The sequence below is a fragment of the Platalea leucorodia genome (assembly GCF_965183815.1).
Source record: "Platalea leucorodia genome assembly, chromosome: Z".
NCBI classification, from domain to species: domain Eukaryota; kingdom Metazoa; phylum Chordata; class Aves; order Pelecaniformes; family Threskiornithidae; genus Platalea; species Platalea leucorodia.
This window is the reverse complement of record NC_138858.1, coordinates 37,092,556-37,114,223: the sequence shown is the minus strand read 5'-3', so window position 1 is coordinate 37,114,223 and position 21,668 is coordinate 37,092,556. Positions and strand designations below refer to the sequence as shown.

The 21,668-nt window shown below is 34.2% G+C and overlaps 1 protein-coding gene across 1 annotated transcript in view; it reads right to left on the bottom strand.

The window, feature by feature from the left end:
- Positions 1-21,668, bottom strand: part of CNTLN (centlein) — a gene marked incomplete at its 3' end in the record, with an annotated part of 196,525 nt that overhangs the window by 40,242 nt on the left and 134,615 nt on the right. The window contains exons 17-19 of the mRNA XM_082337586.1: positions 20,366-20,534; positions 17,480-17,573; positions 16,611-16,834 (exon numbers count right to left, since the gene is read on the bottom strand). Coding sequence (XP_082193712.1) covers positions 16,611-16,834; positions 17,480-17,573; positions 20,366-20,534 — 487 coding nt within the window. The remainder of the gene's footprint in view (positions 1-16,610; positions 16,835-17,479; positions 17,574-20,365; positions 20,535-21,668) is intronic.

The window sequence follows — 21,668 nt, the reverse complement described above, 5'->3', positions numbered from 1 at the left end:
AGCTTTTAAGGATGTTTAAGGCACTGAAAATGTCAATCTCTCATGAAGTGTTTAAATTAGTTCCCAGCAGAGGAATACAGATATCAGCATGCAGATAAGAGGTATATTTCTCATCTCAAGTATTTTACTAAAGCAAAAACGCAGTTGTCCGATTGATAATGTCACCATAACGCAACTGCAGTTCATCAGCTTTATAAAAGCAATGTTTACACTGTTATCTACAGAATGGCCCTTTCACACATACAAATTATAAATTCATCTATTATTGGGAATACTAACAAAGACTCTTACCAAAGTCTTTGAATGTCTTCTTAATCGTATGCTAGTATTCATCACAGTAATCATCGTTTATAAAGGGCTATTTACGGTATACCACATCATAAACAGATTTTTTACTAGTAATTTTAATTCAGCTATTTTATAGCTAATTTATAGCTAAATTTATTCTACAACTTATAAAAGCCTAGTATTACAACATTTGATCTGGCTATGGCATCTTATGAAATAATACAAAAATAAAATCAATAAAATTAGAGCAGATAACTCTATTTTAAATTTTTTTTTCCTTCTTTTTGTAAAGAATAATAATACCACATAGATCAAGACCAGAACACATATATCTATTCTAGATAAACACACAAACACTCATGTATAAATGAATTGGAATAATGTATTCTGGGCCTAATTCTCCAAGAAATCATCTGCTGTTATAAACAACAGACAAGCCTGATTACAGAACTGCACATTGTGCAACCAATGATTTTTCAAATAAATTATGGAAAATATGAAAAAAACTTTGTAATAATATAAGTAACAATTTTTTTAATATGATGAAAATACTTCTGAAACATGTCATCTGTATAATGATAACACCAATTCAAAGATAAGGGTTTTGACCTGCAGCAATTCTATTTTAGCTTGCATTTTCTATCACTTTCCTTTCACGTCTCTGTATGAGTAAATATTGCTGTATCCCATGCCTAATTTCTGTACATATTAAGAACACTATCTTGCTTTCATACTAAAGCAGATGCAGCACTCCATCTGTCCTTGCAAATTTCAAAGGAATATAAGGACTATTAACTGTGTATGTAACATTACTTATATAAGTAGTTTCATTATGATTAATTATATGATCACAACTATGTGCTTTAATTTTTGTAGCAATTGAGTTTCCAATGTGGAGAAGCAAACTGCCAGAATATACAGATGTGCAGGACCTTGCCTATAAGGCCTTAGCATTTTTGGATAAAATTACAGAACTTAAAAAAATAATATTTCCTATAAAGAAAAATATTTCAGATTACAGTATATTACACTATATCTTACATACCTAGTTTAACTTATATGAAGTATTAATATCTGCACAGACACAACATGGTACATTAAAATAAGTTTTACTACAATTAAATTAAAAATTAAAATATAACCAGAGACATTTCACACCACTTTGTCCCACTTGAAAATATCTGAATGTTATAGCAAGCCAATTGTGAAGCGTGGCTGAAGTCCAAAATCAATGTTTCCATGTACCCACCATTGCTATTTAAACAAATAGAAATTGACTTGGGTATTCTAATACCTAACATGCCTGTGCACATTAAGTATTGTTATATACAAGCAAAGACTTCCATCTGATGCATAAAATTTGCCCCAAGATCTCCACACCTTTGTACTTACTAGAAAATTTTCAGTAGAAGACATGGAATCCGTGCAATCTTTTATAGTTAGCACCAGGTTTTACTGCAAGATTTTTTTCAGGGTTACACAGTATTTATCTGATTTTCACCAAACACGAGAGTCAGGGCAAACTCATAAAGCTAGAAATTTGAATTTTTCATCTAGGGTCAGGGATAGTGCTTGCCATATTCCCCCTGCTTAATCTTAACACATCTAAGCACTGCAAATGAACTACTTGCATGAGAGCCAGTCAGGGAATTTTGCAATCCCTACAACTCATTACGAATTTAACAGCAGCAATACTAAGTATTCATATGTTTCAGATAACACATACAAATATGCTGCACTAAAACTCATTGGGGGAAAAAATTAATAATGCTTCCATCTGTTTTCCGTATAGCTCACATAAAATAGAGAGAAACCAAAATGAAAATGCTACTTTAAAGACTGTTTTTAAACTTCCTTTGATTTACTCGCTTAGTTCCAAAGCACACAGCTTTATATCTTTGAAAATTAAAATTATTTTTAAAAGCATATATAAGCAAGAAAGAAACAAAACAACTGAAAGAATGGTGAAATATTAATTTAACCTCTTCTCATTTCCATCTGTTTTAGAGAGTGAACCATTTTCTATTGAAATATTGCACATCTCAAATATAAGTGGGCAGGAATTCTGTGCTTGTAGGGAAAGCTGTTCCATCTCCCATACTCTGGCCTCCTCTTTATTGTTTTCATTTGCTTAAATCTCAGCTTTTCAACAGTTAAAGATCATTTTCTGTCAACTTACAGAAAACATGTCTAAAAGATACAAAGGTTTGAGGAAGTGATTTAAGTATTTTGAGATAAAAATTACTAAAATATATGTACATCAGAGGTATTATCAGAAGTGGGTTGCAATATTCAAAGAACAAAATTTATAAAGAAAGCTCTATATTTATTTTTATATAATTATTTAAACATCTGATTTGTAACTGCTTCAGATATCAACAAAACCTGAAAAAATGTCCTCAGAAGCTTTTCTTATTTTTTTATGTAGACAGCTGTGTAAAAAACGAAACATTTTAAGTGTAAACAGTATTAACAAATTTAAGTACTGGAAGAGTTCAATGTTCTCATAGAGCAGGACGAAAATACAAATACAAATACACAACACAGGGCTGAAAACAAAAGGTAAAAAACCTAGAATTTTTCTAGTCAAATAAAGGTGATACTGTACAAATATTAATGTATTATTTACATTTCTATATAAGAAAATAAAGGCATATTGCTAGCTACTTCTGAGAGGTATGAGGAAGCTGATGACAGATATTGTGGGGGGGGGATACAAAGACAGGGATATTTTTCAAAATCATGAATTGCATTTAAAAATTACCTCTAAAATGTATTACGTATAAATTGAAGTGGCAATTCATCCCTGGATTCTTGTAAATGAACCCCCACAGTCTTATCTTTGATTTGTAATTTATGTTATCATTGGAACCCTTGCTAAAATTACAGGCATAAATGAACAGTTTAGGGTAAAGTATTCCTTACATTACATATTAAATATCTGAAAAAAACATCAGAAGAAAAAAGCCATGTTTTCAGCCTAATGTACAAAATGAAATATACTTTATCATGATTATCATCAATATTATGACTCATTTGGGCAATTAATTATTTTCACATACATGAGCAGTTTGAGGACAACATTGTAGTTGTGTCTAATCCCTGCAATTCAATGTCTCAGCTTGAACCAGACCTACAGCTACTGTCTCTTAGTACTTCCCTCATCCTCTTCTGTTTGCTTCACTGAGATAAGAGTATAGACAAAGTCACACATTTCTCTTTGGTGTACATAATACCCTAAAGACCACAGGACCACCTTTAAATGTAGGAATGAACAGAAAACTGTGCACAGGCAGACCAGTTCAGCCACAAAAGAGTAAATCCTTTTCCAGTGCCTGTGAATCTTGTGAGACGTGCTATGGCTAGTCATATAGTCTCCATTACTAAGAAAGAAACTGAAGCTCTTGCCACATTAGGCATCAACGGTAGCCTGGAGTGATGCAAAATAAACCTTAACATGACACAAGCTATGAGAACAGTCCATGATTACCTCATTAATTGCCAGTGAAACTTTAGGAGAGCAAACCAGATGGTGCAAAGCTTTAGTAAGGAAGTGTAAACATTCTTCTACCTCCTCTAGCAGTAACTGAGTCCATGAGGTCCAGGCACTTCAGGCAAACAAACGTAGCTTCAAAACCACTAAAAATCCTCCCTTAGGTTACAAGAAGAGTATTAGTGTCTGACTTCTGTAGGGATGCCAAAGAATCCTACGAGCCAGTACTCATTTTCTGCAACAACTGGAGTACAAGGCAGAGAAAAATGACAACAATCCCAAGGAAAGAATGCTGTAGATAAGGATTTTTTAAAAAGGAATCTCAGGTGTAGTTCCCAGATACCATTTTTTTGTCTCAGAAGCAGTCTTAGTTGTAACACTTTTCTACTGTTGTTGAAGATGTCTTAATTCTTGACTCCTATTCCTTTATGCCTAGAAACACCAAAAAAAAAAAAAAAAATCAAATGCAGTCTGAAGGCTCATGCATCTTCCTTGGTAACATGAAGAGAATGGCTGTATTCTTCTGGTTTGTACTCCTAGCTATGGATGTGTCTTTTGAAGTTTCTTCCTGTAGTGAAAGGGAGTAGCCAGGACAACAGAGCACCAGCATTAACTTTGAACATACAACCTTAAACAAGGGATGGTGGGAATTAGAAAGCTGGAGTAAGATGCAAGCTCAAACAGAAATGCCAGTTCCCTTTGTGCAATAAACTAGACAAAGAAATCTCAGTGTGCGGTAAGAAAATAGGGTCAAACACAGGAAACTGGTGCTTTGCAGAAGACCTAGCAGTGCTGAACTGGTGAAGAAGATTCCCTTTCTGAAATCTGGAGGAGTTCAAAAGAACTCTAGGACCAAATATGTTTCTTTTTGACATTATTCCCCCAAGGACAAGATGTGGGAGCTGCTATTATGGTCCTGCTTTCTGATCATTGATACACTTTACTAGAAACCAAACAGCAATAAGCTGCATGGAGGAAAAGGGGAACCTGGTGTCCAAAGAGTAAAAGTTTGCAAGGACTAGCTGCTAGCTCCATTGTTCAAACTCTTCAGTATTAAGGTATTTTTCCTGTGCTAGTTACTTAAAAAAAAAGTCCTTCCATTTGAGAATGAGGACAAACAAATTAATTGCTACAAGAGCAAGACTGGTAATGATGTGAAGAATACATTAAATTTAGCACATGTGCAAAAGAGTATAAGATGATTCCTGAAAATTTTGGTTTAACTACAGAGAAGATTCTTCTGGCAGCCTTCTGCAGTTCTTCAGTGCCCTCAGAGAGAAAATTTGCCTTATATCTAAATCATCTTTCTTGAAAAATTAAATCTATTCTGCTTAAAGGAGATGGAAGCACAAACTGACAACTAGCCCTTTTAAATAATCTTTTATGCATTGGAAGGTCTCTATTACACTCCTTCAGTCTTTAATATTGATCTGTTATTTTTTAGATTTCATTAATTACATGCTTTCAATCTTTTCTCGTTGTTAACATGTTCAAAACTTATAATTCTTGTTCCTTTCTTCCAATATGGGTATTTTATGTGTGGTGCCCGAAACAAGATAAAATATTTCACAGAGTGCCTTGAAACTGCTAAGTAGCAAAATAAATGTCCTCTGTGAAATTCTCTGCAAGAAAGAATGCCTGACAAGCTGGCAACGGTTCTACTATGAAGAGCAGTAGAGCTGACAAGCAGGTGGCCTTCATGCTGTGAGATACCATCTTCATGTTCCTGAGAAACAAGACACCTCTATTTGTCCAACCTGTGGATCTTTGCAAAATAAACACACATATCCACTAGCCAAAAACAACCCCAAAAAACAACCAACTGCAGTTTTGGCTTTTTCCACAACTCATGAGCTCGCATCTCACATATTTCAATCTTGTAAAGGGAGGGATAACATGTAAAAATATATGCATTGTGCATGCAAATATATTTTCACGACCAACAATAACATTTTCCCTCTTGGCTTACTATGTTTTTACATACAAATGTGGGAAAAACGTTTTAAAAACTAGAGACTAAGTACATTTCAGTGCTCATTCACAAGTGATATTTCATTTAAATCTTGATTTGGACTTGTCGAATTCAAACTAGAGAAATTATCTTACAGAAATAAAAGAAAATCCTTGTTATACTGGGGAAAAAATCCCAAGATAGCCAAACTCAAACCTTGAACTTCAATAAAACCTGTTTCTTCTTGCCTTAACTAGTAACTAATTTTTAAGTCTAATGATCTTGAGACTTTTCTAAAGATTTTCATGTTTAAAATTGAAGAATGGCAAATATAATAATATTTTTTTCCTTTCAAAAAACTTTCAAATTGTTACTGTTATAACTATTTTAGAAACAGAAAATGAAAATTAATAATTGCAGCTTTTTATGTCTTTTTTACATTTTAAAACAATTTTTATTTAATGAGAAGGCGCAACATCCATTTGCAGATAACAGCGAGTCTATTGTTGAAACACTATGTATAAAAAATGTCTGGAAAAGTCACATTTGACCCTTTAAAAATACATAAATAGTTTATGGAAGCTTGCTTTTTTATTATTTACCTTAGTTTACATTATTTTTTACATGACATGCTTTTGATAGTAACAAAAATGCACAGTCTTTTTCAATCATAATTCATAAAGAAACAAAACATGTAAATATCAGTATTTTGGCAGTTTTGTGTGTAGAAGCAGTCACACACCCTTTCTGACCACTATTGCTTACTGAGATCTTAATGACAAATGTGTACTGCCACACATCTCTAAAGGCAAAGCAAAGTAAGAAAAGTTAAATTCTTTACAGAATATAGGCAGAGTTTCCTGTTTGGAGCTGTACAGGAACCATCATTTTGTTACAAACAGAACAGAAATTATAGGCTTGCAATGTTTATATCATTTTCACTGACTTAAAATATTGTTTTCCCAAGTGACCTAAAAAAAGTGAGTAAAACAACACTATGACTATATTGTACAGGGTGTTCCTAGTGATAATCATACTTTCTTCAACACCTAATATAAAACACAAACATTGTCTTAACAAATACCACTTGGTTGACCTAGAAGGTAGGATGAAGGAATAAGAGAGTCACGTCCAATTCCTCATGGATTCTCAGCTTGGATCCTGGATTTTGCACAGTTTACCTTATGAACATGATCCGAGTGACATTTCACAAATTCCTGGATAAATGTTGCTACACTCTGCCAGCAGAGAGACAGGCTGTGTCATGCACAGATCAATAATAGCACTGTGTTTCATCAGCCTCAAAATCAAAAGTGCTTCATCTGGCAAAAGCCATGGCCCTTGAGGATCTGACATATATAAACTGAATACCCTACACAGGATGTCTACTACAAAAGCTGCCAGTGTAAAGACAAGTCTAGAGCGATACACAGTGAGTAAACGTAAATAAGAAAATATATACTTGTATACACAAATAAGTTTTTAACTCCTTTTTATGAAAAGTAAGAACAAATATCACAAAGCAGCAGCTGAATAAAGGAAACGAGACTAGAATTTTACAGTTCTTGACAGAAAAATAAAAACAGTCAGGACAATCCAATATTCATAATCTTTTGAGGAATTTACTATAAAATGCAAGTACCTTTTGAACTGCACACAAGAATATGTATGACAGTGGGCTGCAACAAAATGCAGTCTAAGCTATACATAATGCCTTCTTAGAAAAATTATGTTCATTAAAAACATAGAACATCCATAAGAAAACTGTTCTGAGAAACTACTCAAAGTAGAGTTCTTGAGACTGTAAATCATCATATACTACCTGTAGTTTCAGGCCTCAATATAGGCTTTCCTATGGAAACAATGGAAATTTATGTCTTCTACTGCTTAGCTTTCCTCATTATTATCTTAACTTTATTTTTTAGTGACAGAGCTTGTAAAATTTATATCTTCAAGTAAGTGCAGCACCTGTAGATTTTTAATTGGAATTACTATCTATCAGAATGCCTTTCCTTCACTTGTTTCTCATAGTAAATTTCATTTTCTTTTTTTCTGCCAAAGTTTCTGTTGCAAACAATACTTCGAAAAATAAGTATTTTTATTCTTTGGAAGCCAAGGCTTTAATAAAATATCTCAACTCAAGTCCTTTATCAAGATTTTGACACAAAAAAGATTAATCTGTCTCTACGCCCCAGTTAAAATGAAAAGCTTTCTCCTTTAAATATTTCACTGCTACATCACTAAGAAACTGTTTCCTTACACTCAACCCTACAGGTAGACAAAAGAATATGAAAGAAATATTAAAAAATGGTTATTTATCTTTTTCTTTTCTGAATTTTCCTTACCAAGCTATGCACTGCCTAAATTAAAGAGCTTTAGTCTTCTTTCAGCTCTGCAATCAGCAACTCTAAAGGGCTGTACCAGACCAATGTAATCCTAAATTCTATGTACATTATACCACAAAAGCTATTTTTCCTTCTCTTTGCATTTCTTCTGCTAAAGACTAATTCTCTTTTAATGTTCCTCATGCACACTGTGGAACTTTCATTTCCTTTAGGTTATTCCCTTTGTCTCATTATCCGTTTTCCCTGTGCCACGACTCTATATTTATATGTCTTGAGTGGTGATGGCTTCTTCCTCTGCCTCACAATTTCTCCTCTTTATAACCTGATGCTTGAATATCATTATAACACTCCTCCTTGGCTTCAGTTAGACCCTTATAAAACACCGGTTTGACTTTTCTTAAATTTATCATCCATGTTTACATCTCTTCTCCACAACACTATTAAATGCATTCTGGGTTTCATCACAACAATACTGTTGCCTAGCTGTTCTCTACGAAGTACATGCAATTCTTCCATCAGTTCTTCAGATAAATGAACAGAGTGTTACTGAAGTTGAGAACATACCTTCCTGTTTGTACTTTTCATGAATTCTGCTCATGTCATTAAACATATCCTCTCTCTTCCTGTCTCTATTTTTTTCATGCTTCCTACAGAACATTCATTTTTTTTTTCTCCCTTCAGAAAGACTGCCCACTGCTAACCACAAGTTGATTTCTCTCTAACTCTTCCTTTTTAGATTAATTGTCCAAATCACTGCAGTTCTCTGACTCCAGTTGGCAATGGTCAATTACAGTCACATAAAAATTAGAGACCTCATATCTGGTATGATTTTATCTTGTTTCAGTTCTGCATCCTTGAATCTTTTTTTCAGTCTTCCTTTGCTAGACTGAAGACTCTACAAGCAAACTTCTGTGTCTTAGATATTTAAACTTGAGTTACCTTTTAATCTCCTGTCTGAAAACCTCAAATTGTTCTCCGGAATGGTATATTTTCTAAACCTTCGCATAAGTCTTCTTCAAATGCTTTTTACTTCCATCAATCTCTTTCTTGGATTCTGAGTATTAGAGCTACATAGAGTATTCTAGGAGCAGTGAAATCATGCCAAGTAAAAGAAAACATATTCTCTCTGCTTCTATTGTATAGTCTCCAGTTTATACATTCAAGGACTGCGCTAATGTTTTTCACAATGGCAATGGGAGTTCATGCTCAGCTCATTACCTACTAGGACTCTCATTTTTCTTCAGAGTCCCTGGTTCCCAGAAGACAGCCATTCAGCCTCACTCAACACGAACTTGAGCAATGTATTGGTTTTCATTATGATGTACTGATTTCCTCATTAAAAACACTGTGAGGTCATAATGATCTATACTTTTCAATCAGCCTCTGGTGGATGATTGAAAGCTTAGAATAACTGTCAATGACTGAAGATATCCTCTTGCACTGACTTGTTTTTTTTACATTGCCACTAATTTTTAAAAAACGATTGAAAGATTTTACCTCTAAAACAAACAGCAAAAAGACTGTCATATATTTCATAGTATATCCAAATAGAATAGATGTGTAAGGTGTAAACCATTATCTTGGGAAAAAATAATGTTATCATTCATGTGAGGGATCAACTGAAAAATTAATTTCATGGTACGTGAGATTCTGAGCTAGTGAAAATGATTAAGTGGTACTTAATATGCACCAGTTTAACCTTAAGGCATGAATTGAGACATTGAGTCTACGCTGTGTTCTATGTGTCAGTGCTTAGCTCCAATCAAAATACTAAGTAAAACCAATCATGATGGAGATCATTTTTGGAATTTCATCTCCTATGTACATTTTAATACAAGCAATCACTGTTGCACAGGGGCACACAACAAAAATGAGTGGATGTGCTTATAAGACTTCTAGATACTTTCACGTCATAGAGCCGTTCTTGCAATCCCATGACCCTGCTCCTTCAACTTCTTAAGAAGATTAGAGAAGGTTCAAGAACCCAGTCTAGCTCTATGCTTAGCTTTAATTACATGAGCAGATCACACTGAATTCAATAAAGATATTCCTATAAGCACAAGAGGAAATCTAATTACGACAGTATTTGTTGAGCTTCTCCAGGTCTTAAATAGTATCTTATTTAGGAAATTTTTGGGGAAAAAACTTCAAACTGAGTTCTATTTTTTTGTCTAATAAGAAGATAAGATTCAATGCACAAGGAAAGTTTGATCAAATCACAGGGAAGGTGAAGAAAAATAAGCTACATATCACATGAGATCCATAAAGTAAAAATTGCAGGATGGTATCTTCCAGTGTTTACTGTAATATATGTACAAGTATATTCTATTACTGTATTATATTATCAGATATAAATATATTAGATACGTTTATAGATATATGTACTATGTTTGTACATTTGTATTTTAAGTATACATTTGTATTTTAAGTATATTCTATGAACTTCATGTGGTCTCCACAATTTTTTCTATATAATATATTTTTCTAGGATTTACCTATCTCTAAGTTATTTCATTTTGACAGCAATATAACACAACTCTCATAGTTCTAGTTCATGCCAACTGTTCTCTTTAATTTATGAATGAGACTCATTTCCTACAGGCAATGTACTTCAACGGTTCGTTCATCAATAATTCAACAGGTCTATTGTAATTTTTCTTCAGAGATCAATATAAATGTAAAAGGTATTTTGCTTTATTTTTGTTTTGTAAGTTTCACGATAAATATATTTTACAGTGTAGTTCTGTTAATGGAACTGACTTCAGGATGGTGAAAGTTTTCAATGCAGCAAACTATAAAAATAAAATAATAAAAAAAATTTTTTTAGTAGATGCATTTTAAAAGGGCAGTTACTTTCTTGTTTACTGTTTGGCAGTTCCTCATTTTATTTCCAAGTCAACTTCTCTGACAGAGTATAAAACAGAAATCTGAGAACTGTTTTATATCAGCAGCAATGCTGAATCAGCAGTTTACCAGATTTCGCCATTTAGTAACCCAAAAGTTTGAACAAACATATTTAACTAGCTGATCATGTTTCATTTCAGGCAGAATTTTGGACTAGGACTTGAAAGAGGTGAATTCTAGTCTCATAGAGTCACAGAGCATTGTCTGTCTCTGTTTCCAGCCTTTATAAGTGTGACACCATAGCCCGATTTTCAATTTATTAGGCTCAGAAAAGCTCTAATAAAACTACAATATATCAGAATCTATTCTTCTCAATATTGTCATTTCAAAGCCCTTAAAAACTACAGGTAGGGCCCAGAAATTGAACTTAAATTCCATAAAATTTAAGTTTGAGATACATTACAGACAATTTTTCCTACCTACCAATAGTGTTAAACAATAGCAACAGCAGCATGACCTCAGAAGAAAAAAGCATAGAATTTACACCCAATCAAATTTTGGGAAGACTTCAGTCTCATACTGGCACATAGTTTAGTTAAATTACTAGATAAACCTCTGCTGTCTTAGACTGGATTTGCAAACTCGGGAAAGGTCAGGCAGTATATGCTGCTGTATCATACTTTTTTTATTCCTTCTGGTTAACTTTTTCACTTGTGCTGCATTTTAAGAAAAAGTAGAATAGAAAATTTCTTTGATTTTTAAATATTTGTGAGAAACTGTCTTTATTTCTTTTTTAATATTGTGCCCAAAGATTATAGTTCCTGCAAATCATTTCTCCTGATGTTTTTGGGAACAGACTTTTCCTAAACAGCTTCACAACATTCTTTGATTGTTTCATTACACTCTGTGTCAAAGGTGGATGGTTGCAGACACGATTTTGCACTGAGTTTGGCAAAAGTGTTAAATAGGGTATATTTAGCTTTTTTATTTTTTTTATTTTTAAGATGGATACAAGTAAGATGATCCAGACTTAAGTGTGCTCTGTAAGAACAGAAAGGGGCATTGTTGAACAGAGCAGAAACAAATTGAATTCTTATTAGATTATTTTTTATCTATTAAAACATGAAACCATTACAGCAGCTCTGTTTTTACTTTTTTTTCCTACTACTTCTATATATGAAAGTCAGAATTGCTGCTTATACTACTGATGTAGTAGTAATCTCTTGCACAGTTCATCTGTAAAAATTACTATTTATGCTTAACTTAAAGTCTTTCAAATTTTAATTCTTCTAAAACTTTTTATAAAATTTTATCATTCAGATATTCTGTAGGTATGATTAGTATTATCTGATGTACACATTGAAAAATATCTTTTCATGCCACCAGAGAAAAAAAAAAAACCACTTAATTTAGAACAGATGACACTGAATGCAAGCTTTCTTATGAGCTTAATAAAAAAGAGCACAGATGCTCTGGAGTATTTCCATGAAAGAGGAGTGAAAAAGATAAAACCAGGACACATGTAGGAGTGTTTTGGGAGAAAACAATTGGATGCGTCTATGAGAATTTCTAACTGGACAATGTTTATGTAGAAAGCTCCCAAAAACTGTCAAAACAATTACACATTTGCTGTAATGAACAAAAGTGAGGGAGTTCCAAAAGCAGTTTTAGCTTGCTTCAGGGTAATTACAAACAACATTCAGTTCATAATTTCAAGCTTATTCCTAAAATTTACTTTAAGGAAACCACAGACATACAAAAATCGTTATGTAAATAACAGTACACCTTTAAAGAGTGAAAAATCCCTTCATGAAAACCAGAGTCAAAGCAACATCTTTGTGTAAATAATAGTTAAGTCAATAATTTACAATGCATCTAAATTCATCATCAGTTTCTTCTTTGTTTCAGTGTAATTGAATAATGCTAAATTCATTGGTTTACTCATATTTAGGTACCATAAGAAGAGTGAAGCTGTGGTGCTGAATTTGTAGATGCAACTCTTGAATTCTGAGCTGTTCTCTGACAGATTGGACAGTAAAAAATAGTCAAGAGAATATGCAGAGAAAGCCACAAACTTTAAAGAATAAAAAGCTTTCTCTAGCCCTTTACTCTTCTGCTTTTCATGCTCATACCTTTCTATGCTTGAGATAATCCACTATATAAACAAACTTTTGGCAAGCAAGTTGTATTTTAAAAGCACAGGATGAGCTCAGGGGAAAAAAGCTCCCTTAAAATTCAAAGAAAATTGAAAATCAAATGGATAAAATAAAGTTTGGAAGGATTTTTAAAATGCTATCAGAAAAAAAATCCTAAGCCAAGTTACAGCTAAAATGTACAGAGGCTTCTAAAAAAAAAAAAAACAAAAAACAAACCAACAGCTTCTTTTCTCCCTAATTCAGCAAAAACATTGTTACATATCTGCAGGAATGCATCTGAAAAACTTTAGTTACACCTTCACCATATCCTCTCTAAAGGATCTGTCAGCATTTGACTAGTTAACTTGTTCCCAGCCTTTGAGATTCAGGTTTCCTGCTGAATTAGACTTACACAGGCACTTTGCAAATGCCTATGGCATTTGATTATGAAATGCAGCTTTTCCTGTGACATCACCTGAGATACACTGAAGAACTGATGCAAAAGGTCCTACGGTACCTTTGAGCAGGGGACCTGTGAGTGGTCTTGACATGAATAAGATAAGCACTAATGACTTAACCTACTTATGATTTTAATTTCTTATTCAATACACTTTGTTTGAACTTTTGCAGCAAGAATGACATCTACTGCATAAAACTGATTATCATTACTGTGCTGTATGCAATAAATACACTCTTTTTATAAGAAATCTATCATTAGTGACAGAAATGAGTAGAGGGGGGAATAAATCTTAAATAAAAAATAAAAATTTTCCTGGATTTTCCCAACAATTCCTTTCAGACATTTTTCTAAGAAACTAAGGAACTGCTAAATCCCTTTGCTTCTACATTAAGTATCAGCTCCAGCTGTGATTTGTATACACTGATAGCAAAATGTAACTACTGTACTTCTATACAGCCAGTCTTGATTCAGTGTTGATGAGAATCCTTGGAGAATACAAGCTTTGATTCTCACATGTGCAGTCACTTTACAGTCACTTTTGCAGAAATATGCCAAGAATTGCTTTTGCAGAAAGAAAACAAAGTACAAAAATCTACATTACTGCAAACAGTTTATAAGGCCAAACAAAAAACCAACTTGAATCCAGCATTCTGAACTCCTACAAGCAGACAGAAAAATATATACATACATACATGTCTGTGTGGATCGTCAAGAAAAATACACAAAACCATACATGTACATACATTCTGAAAATCAACAGATGCCAGACAGTCCTTAGGTGGTATGAACTGTAAAATCTGTCTCAAAATTAACATCTGTAACATTTAAATCTTAAATCCAGAGTCGATCTTCTAGCACTAGGTTCCTTGGGGATTATAACAACGGACTGCACAAACATCTGCCCTTGTCTGCTAATGGATTTATTTTCTTAGCTATACTCAGGCAACATGGCATCTCGTCCAAGCAATGATGTTGATGTCTACAGTTGCTAGAATGCTACACTTACCTTAGCCCAGCATCACAAGTTCACTGTTAATACAAGATTACCCAGAACTTTATGATTACATATGGAAGCTTATTTTTGGATATTAGTCATTTTGACACTCTTGATGTGTTTAAGAGTCTCCCTAAATCCAGAGACTGTCTCAATCTTTTAGTTTTTTATGGTTTGTTCACTTGTTTTTCACCTTCTACCTGTGCAAGAAAACTCTAAAGTAACAGAAGTATTGAGAAGAAAAAATGACAACAGTGTTCTTGCTGGTGAAAAAATTATTTAAAAAAAAGTAATTTCCCTTGCAATATCTTAAAATTTCACTTCTAGATAGTATTTGTTATAAAAAACACAGAAAAAAACCCATGCAAATGTGTGCTTTACAACCATTTGATCTGTCTGAATCATGGTTCTCTCTCTACAACATGCATGTATCCTGCAGTGACTATGTAGGTTCTTTACCTCCTTAATTTTCACTTGGCAAGTAGCCCAAGCCTCTGCTTTAAATTTCCCACTTGGTAGCACTAGTATGGCACCTGAAGAGTAATTAGTTGTAAGAAAGGGAATTTGAATTGGTTGCTGAGAAGGAAAAAAATGTGCATGCCTAATAAAGATTTTTCCTTGAGTACCTGCAACACCATTTATTTATTTTTGCTTAGAATGCACCACCCTTTAAATAGACCAGTGACCATTTTTTATTTTTTTTTTAAACTTCCCAGAAAAACTGAGTGAAAGAAAACTGGTTTGGTTTTAAGACCATGCTATTTCACTTTTAGTCAGTCTTTTACATTACAGCAGCACTTATCTTGACAGAAATTTTGCCTTTTTTTTTAAAAAACAGTTTCCTGATAATGGCCTTTTTTATTTTATTTCTCACATTGCCTCCTATGGTCACCTAAGGTGTAGTCTTCTAGGAAGGCGAGTCATGAAGATGTCTGAGCAAGCAGAATATTTTACCTAAATTACACATATAACTCTCTGTGAAGTTTATACTGTCCATGAAACTTTGCATTATGATACTGTTTGTGAGATAGGCAGATCTCCACTGGTTCCAATGACCTTGGAAACTCTTTTTGAACAATTCATTACATATATATAGTTATGCAAAATGAGTAACAGAAATGAGGTTTTCCCTCCTCTAGAAATTAGCAGTTCCCCAGCCCTAAGAAAGTGAAAAGTGCTACTCCTGATACTGCTTCTGCCTTCTGTGCAAAGACACAAATGCAGAGAAGTTTGAGGGGGAGGGGATTTGATTTCTCTTTTAATGTCTGCCTCCTTCCAGCAAGTCCATCTGTTGTAGCACTATAATTCTGGAAGCAGGATGTGTGTGTGACCAACAGGAGACAATTACTGCAAAAGTGTTTGTTGATTCAGCTCTATAAAGGGCAGGCCAATCACTACAGTATGAACAGAAAAGAATTCCAGCTGAGGAGCTGCATATAGATTAACACTATATATATATATATAAATGAGAATGGGGAAAACCAGAAAGGAGTAATAGTGTGGGAAAGGATTAAGTAAGAATGAAGACTGAAGTAGAGAAGAAAGCTGGTATCTTTGAGGCTGTTAACCAAACAGTTTACTAGTCTCTGTTTTCATAAATCTTGTTCTCCAGCTTTCCACCTTGATAGAGAGAGATGGGATTAAATAGATAAGGAACTGTTCTGAGCCTCCTTTGGAAGAAAACTCCAGTTGCCTTGAGCACCCCACTCTTGGGGCATATGGAGACAGTTGGTTTCTCCAAAAGTGCCTGTTCTTGTGCTAGTTCATGTGGACTAACCAGATTCTCAGGAAAGTTCTCAGACCACAGGCTAAAAGTAATACTTCCCTCACCCATTTGAATGCAGGTAAAACATCAGCATGAAGACCACTTCTTTTTCAGAAGGATTAATGAATTGGTTTGATACAATAGTAAATCAGGCCTCAGTATCATTTGTACATAATAACTGACTCAGAATCTCATATAAAGCATGCTAATATATAACATTTCATAATTTTGATCATAACAAATTAAGAGACAAAAATCAATGTTATCAAAATTTCACAGAATTACAACAGAATTAAGCTGAACATTGTAAGACACCATAATGAAAAGTACTTTACCTCTATGGTCAGTTTACTACTTTGAAGTCTCTGATCAGCCAAATGTAGCTGAGTTGTTAGTTTTTCATTGGTTTCTTTAAATCCCTTCACAGAAGACACTGCTCTCTTTTTTTCATTCTGTAAAACAGCTATCTGCTGCTGCAATGACTTAATTCTTTCCTGCAGTAGAGTAACAGAGTAGCCCGGTTTCTGGACAATGATATTTCTCCTTTTTGTTCTGTTCACTAAACATAAAATGGCATGTTACTAAATTGACATCATAAATAAGATGATTTCTGATTTTTCTTTGGCCCTTCAAAACACTGTTCTAGCCTCTAAAATACTCCTCAGTAAGCAAACTGGTAAATTAATTCTGTTAACCTGTAAGTGCTCTATGTTGTTCTTTTTCTGAAGTGCCAACACTGGAAACTCAACAATGACTTGGAAGTTAAATGTCACTCAAGTTTCTGATTGGTACTACTGGAAATAAAGTCTTCAGTGTCTTGTTAACAGATTTTTTTTTTTAAGGTCTAAGCCAAAATACAGTTAATTTTGTTTCATTGGCTGTGTTGGCTACAAGGGACAAACAAGAACAAAAGGTAGTGAAAAGCCTTATTCTAGTCAGTAGATTCAATAGGAGGGACTTAGTAAAAATAGAGTCTATTTTAACTGTGTGAAAGATGCCGTTTGAAAGTCACTTTTTATGTGACAATTTCACTTTAAAATAATGAGCTAAATCTTTGAAAATATACTCACACAAATTTAAACAAGCAAATCCTGCCACAGCAGATAAGTGGGTTTGTATAATATAGAAGAGGTTTTGGAATATCAGGCAGGAATGCTTTGTCAATCTTACTTATGAAGTTGCCAAAAATATATAATATTCCTACCTTTGCCTGGAACTGATGGGTAAGATGTTATGAGACAGCAGATCTTCCTCTTGTTGGAATGTAACTTTCCTACGTCTTTATTCTGTGAATGGCCCTAAATGAAAAACAGAAGCACAAAGCTAGGAACTCTTTGTTATGGCACACCAACCACAATACTCCAAAGTTTTGCAGTTTGAACCGAAACAACAAAAATTACTTTGAATAATACACAAAATCTAATGAATTTGAATTTGAAAATCAGTCTTACAATATCAGCCAGTGACAAATTTCTGTCTTTCCCAGCAAATGCAGAAGAAATAAACTGCTATAGGTAAATCATAACCCTTTCCAAAGAATCCCAGAGAAAAATGAAGTTTCTGTTAATGCCTACATTATTTTTTTAGATAAGATATGAATTTACTTGTAGGGAAGATGCCATGCATTACCTGAAAGCCTACAATATCCTATTTTTCAAGATATTTAAGTGAAAATACAAAGGAATAGTGGTCTTATTAGTTCAAAAGGAGGAAGATCAGATTAGACACTGAGCTGTAACTGGAAGATGCATGAATATATATGAATATATATGAACATGCAAATACAATCCCTGTGTTTGTACAGGGTTTAACAAAAGTCAGCTGCATGCCTTTTAAATATCTGATTTGGAAAATCAGAACCTATCAAATGTTCAATGACAGAAGAAGAGGCTGAAGAAGAATGCTGCTTGTAATATGTAAAATGAAAACGGCGAGAGCTTGGCTTACTCCAAAATCAAAATACTATTTCCCTGGCTCTTAAATGCTCAGTGTATTTTGAAACTCTTTTGTTCTGGAATTCCGCAACATTTATCCAATTTCTAAAGTCTTCAGGATATGGTAGGAAAAAGGAAAAGAGATGTAAGTGCCAACTTTTCAGACTAAAGCCAAAGCGACGGAACACAAAGGAGGTCAAGCTCTTTTAGGTCTCTGTCCCTTGAGTAGTCTCTTAATTATTTTACTCCATGTCTCAAAGACAACAATGGAAAGCAGTACTACGTCCCTGTCAGTGTGACCAGAGGATCCTACAAACACTGAAGACATGTAATTGGATGACCGATGCTAGTTTGAAATGGTGATTATATGTCACAGAGAACTGAGCTCTCAGTAGATGATGAGCAAACCATCCATGCCTGCAGCGAAAAGATGGAGATCTCCACTCTAGGCCAGAGCTCTGATGAATGTATGCGTTGTAAGAGAGTGCCAGTAACCCTCCTGATACTGCACACGGTATTATATATTTATATCACATGGGGCAAAACTGAGGAAGTCCTTGTGTCATAAATGATCTCATCTCCAACTCCAGGCATAGCTAAGGACTTTGGAGATTTCTCTAGCCTACCTTTGTGTGAGAATACCATGACCCAGCTGGAATGTCCTTAAATCCTCAGGAGGGATTTAAGATTTATGTTAAAATTGGTGTTCCCAATTGTCAATACTAAATCTTTTTGCAATGCTATCTTCTGTACTCACAAACCATGTTTTCAGATGGTTTTCCTGCAACAGGGGACTTCTGCTGAAGCATATTTACCTGCTTAGGGCTCTTGGGATGCTTCCTGTGTATGATCCAAGTCCACCAGTTGGTTACAGACGTGTATCAGAATATATCTGTGTTTGTCTCTTCCAGTAGGAATAGAAAGTAAATACAATATAGGCAAACAAGAGAGGTACTTGGTGTGTCGACATTACCCAGCAAGAGAGACTAGAGCCTCCTGGATTCCCTGCCTTGTATAGTCTCACTTAGGAACAGCAGAAGATAACAGGAGCAGAGCACACACAGATTTTCACATATATCATGTGCACCTGGTCATACTGTGTATTCTATACCAACAGATGGTTGCAGAAGAATTTCCCTGCTTTTCTGCCAGAAAATAGATATGTTTGATGGAAACACACAATCAAGAATATATAACAAGACCAAAGAGTTTGTATTTGCTTTAAAATTTTGGAGACTAAGAAAATATAATCTGCTTTCAAACTCTTTATTATATCACCATACATAACGGAATTTCAAACTAGTTTTCTAACAGCAGCAAGTTGTTCAGTGTTTCAGTATTCTGTTTCTTGAACTAAGAAACAATATCTGTTTGTGTTTTAAATTCCATGAAGTGCAGTGACTTATTTGGGCAAACACAGTATGGAAAAAGTATTAGACACTGTTCAAAAGTCCAAAAATTAGTCATCTGTTACAGATTGTATGGAGCCTCTAAAGACCTGGGAAATGACCAGCTGGCCCTCTTCTGTGAGAAAACAGCATATAGATGTTAGGAATGAGACAAGGCATTCAAATCCCAGACAATGAATGTAAATAGGCTAAGAAGAAGCTAAAAGCAGATTTTTCTCTAGGTAGAATCTCCTAGACAGAGACAGAGCCCAAAGCTTCTTTCTAAGTTGGAGACAACTTTTTCTTCACACACTGAACAAACTGAGAGGTGCTCATACTTGATTAGTTGGCACACCATTTTGCTAGAAGGGAGATGGGGATGTTGCCGTTTCCTTGTTATGGGCTAGGTCATCCTGTTCTGTATGACTTTTCTGATTGAGAGAGAGTTTAATGGGCTATCTGCAGCATTCTTTGTGTGGACTGTGAGACAGCAGGACTAGCTTACAGCAGCTTTACATTTTTTAATCAGCTTTACATTTTTTAATCAGCTTTTGCATTCCTGACACCCCCTCCAAATACTTTTGCAGACTAATTGTTCAGAAAATATTCCAAATAATAATGAAACTACCCATTGAATATCTGGAAGCAGATTTTCTTTTCCGTTTACAACAAGAGCCAAATTAATTAAGAGGGGAACAGCAGTGATAATACTAACTATTAAACTTCAACACTCTGCACAGGAGAAAAAAAACAAGTTCCATTATATACCTTTTTATTATACCGGTGTTTTTTGCCTTCTAAATGAACAATGTTGCAGGGCTTTTGACTATCTTGTATTTTCTTTTTTCCCTTACTTCTGTCTGGCAGTGGATCAATATTTTGCACTGTCTTCATAAGCACTGTTTCCAAACTTTCAGAAGTTGGTATTTCAGAGTCACTAAATGAGCACATTCAGGAAAACAAAACAAAATAAAGCTAAATGTTAAAAGTTCCAAACAGCTAATGCTTGAGTACATAGAAAATAACACGTGCAAGAAAGAGGAGAACCTAATATAAAATCCAAACAGTACTAAGTTGACTTATTCAACAGATGTTTTACAAGTATGATAAAGAAGAAATCTCTGAAATTGTCTAATCAAGTTCTACTCTGTTAAATGGAATCTCACTCTACAATGTACAGAGGTCTGAGACTTTAACTGCTTCTTAAAGGGCAGCTTTTGTTACAGCCTACAAAAGTGACATACAGGAAAAACTACTTGATAGTACTTCTAGTCTGTGAATGGCTTACAAAGATATACTATTTCTACTTTCCTTCATTTTCACATTTGATAACAAAACAAACAAATGCACAATACTTCACTCAATAACATTTTGTTTCAATTGAATTTTATTTGTAGGATTGACTGAGACAAACTCAGAAATCACACCTGAGTGAAATCTCTGCCTAGCACGCCTTTGGAGTGCTTTTAAATTCTGTAAGCTTGGTAGTCCTTCTACTGAAATTGCCTGCCATGCAGAGAAACTGGACCTGAAACTTTCATTATACTTCAAATTTTTCCTTAAACTTGCACTCAACGTGCTCTTAATTTCCAGTTTTTCACTGCCTTGCCCCAGATTATAATTTGTTTTCTGATATTCAGTGAAGTCTGTCTTAAAACATGAAGTATTGGATATAGCATTTTCTGTACCATCAATGGCTATTCATCATCAATTGTGCAAATGGATTTGTGAAGAAATCCCTTGACTAAAGGTAATTTTGACTTGTTACTTTTTAAACCAAGACATCTAAAAAGGCACAACTGAGTTCAAATTAAAACCGTCATAAAAATCAATGGTTTAGAGGTGGAGGTTACTTAACCAGAGAAAATGCCTCAAATTGAAGAGAAGAGTTCATACAGAAACATTTTTATACTTTCCAAAACCTATCCTGAGACATTGGAATGTCTTATTAACTAGTAAGAACAGAAATCAATGTAATAGTTTGAAGGTGCTGCAGTAGCACAGAGATATTTCTAACTATGTACATGTTTCCCTCACCTGAATGCTTTCAAGAAATGTTCTATTTAGAAAA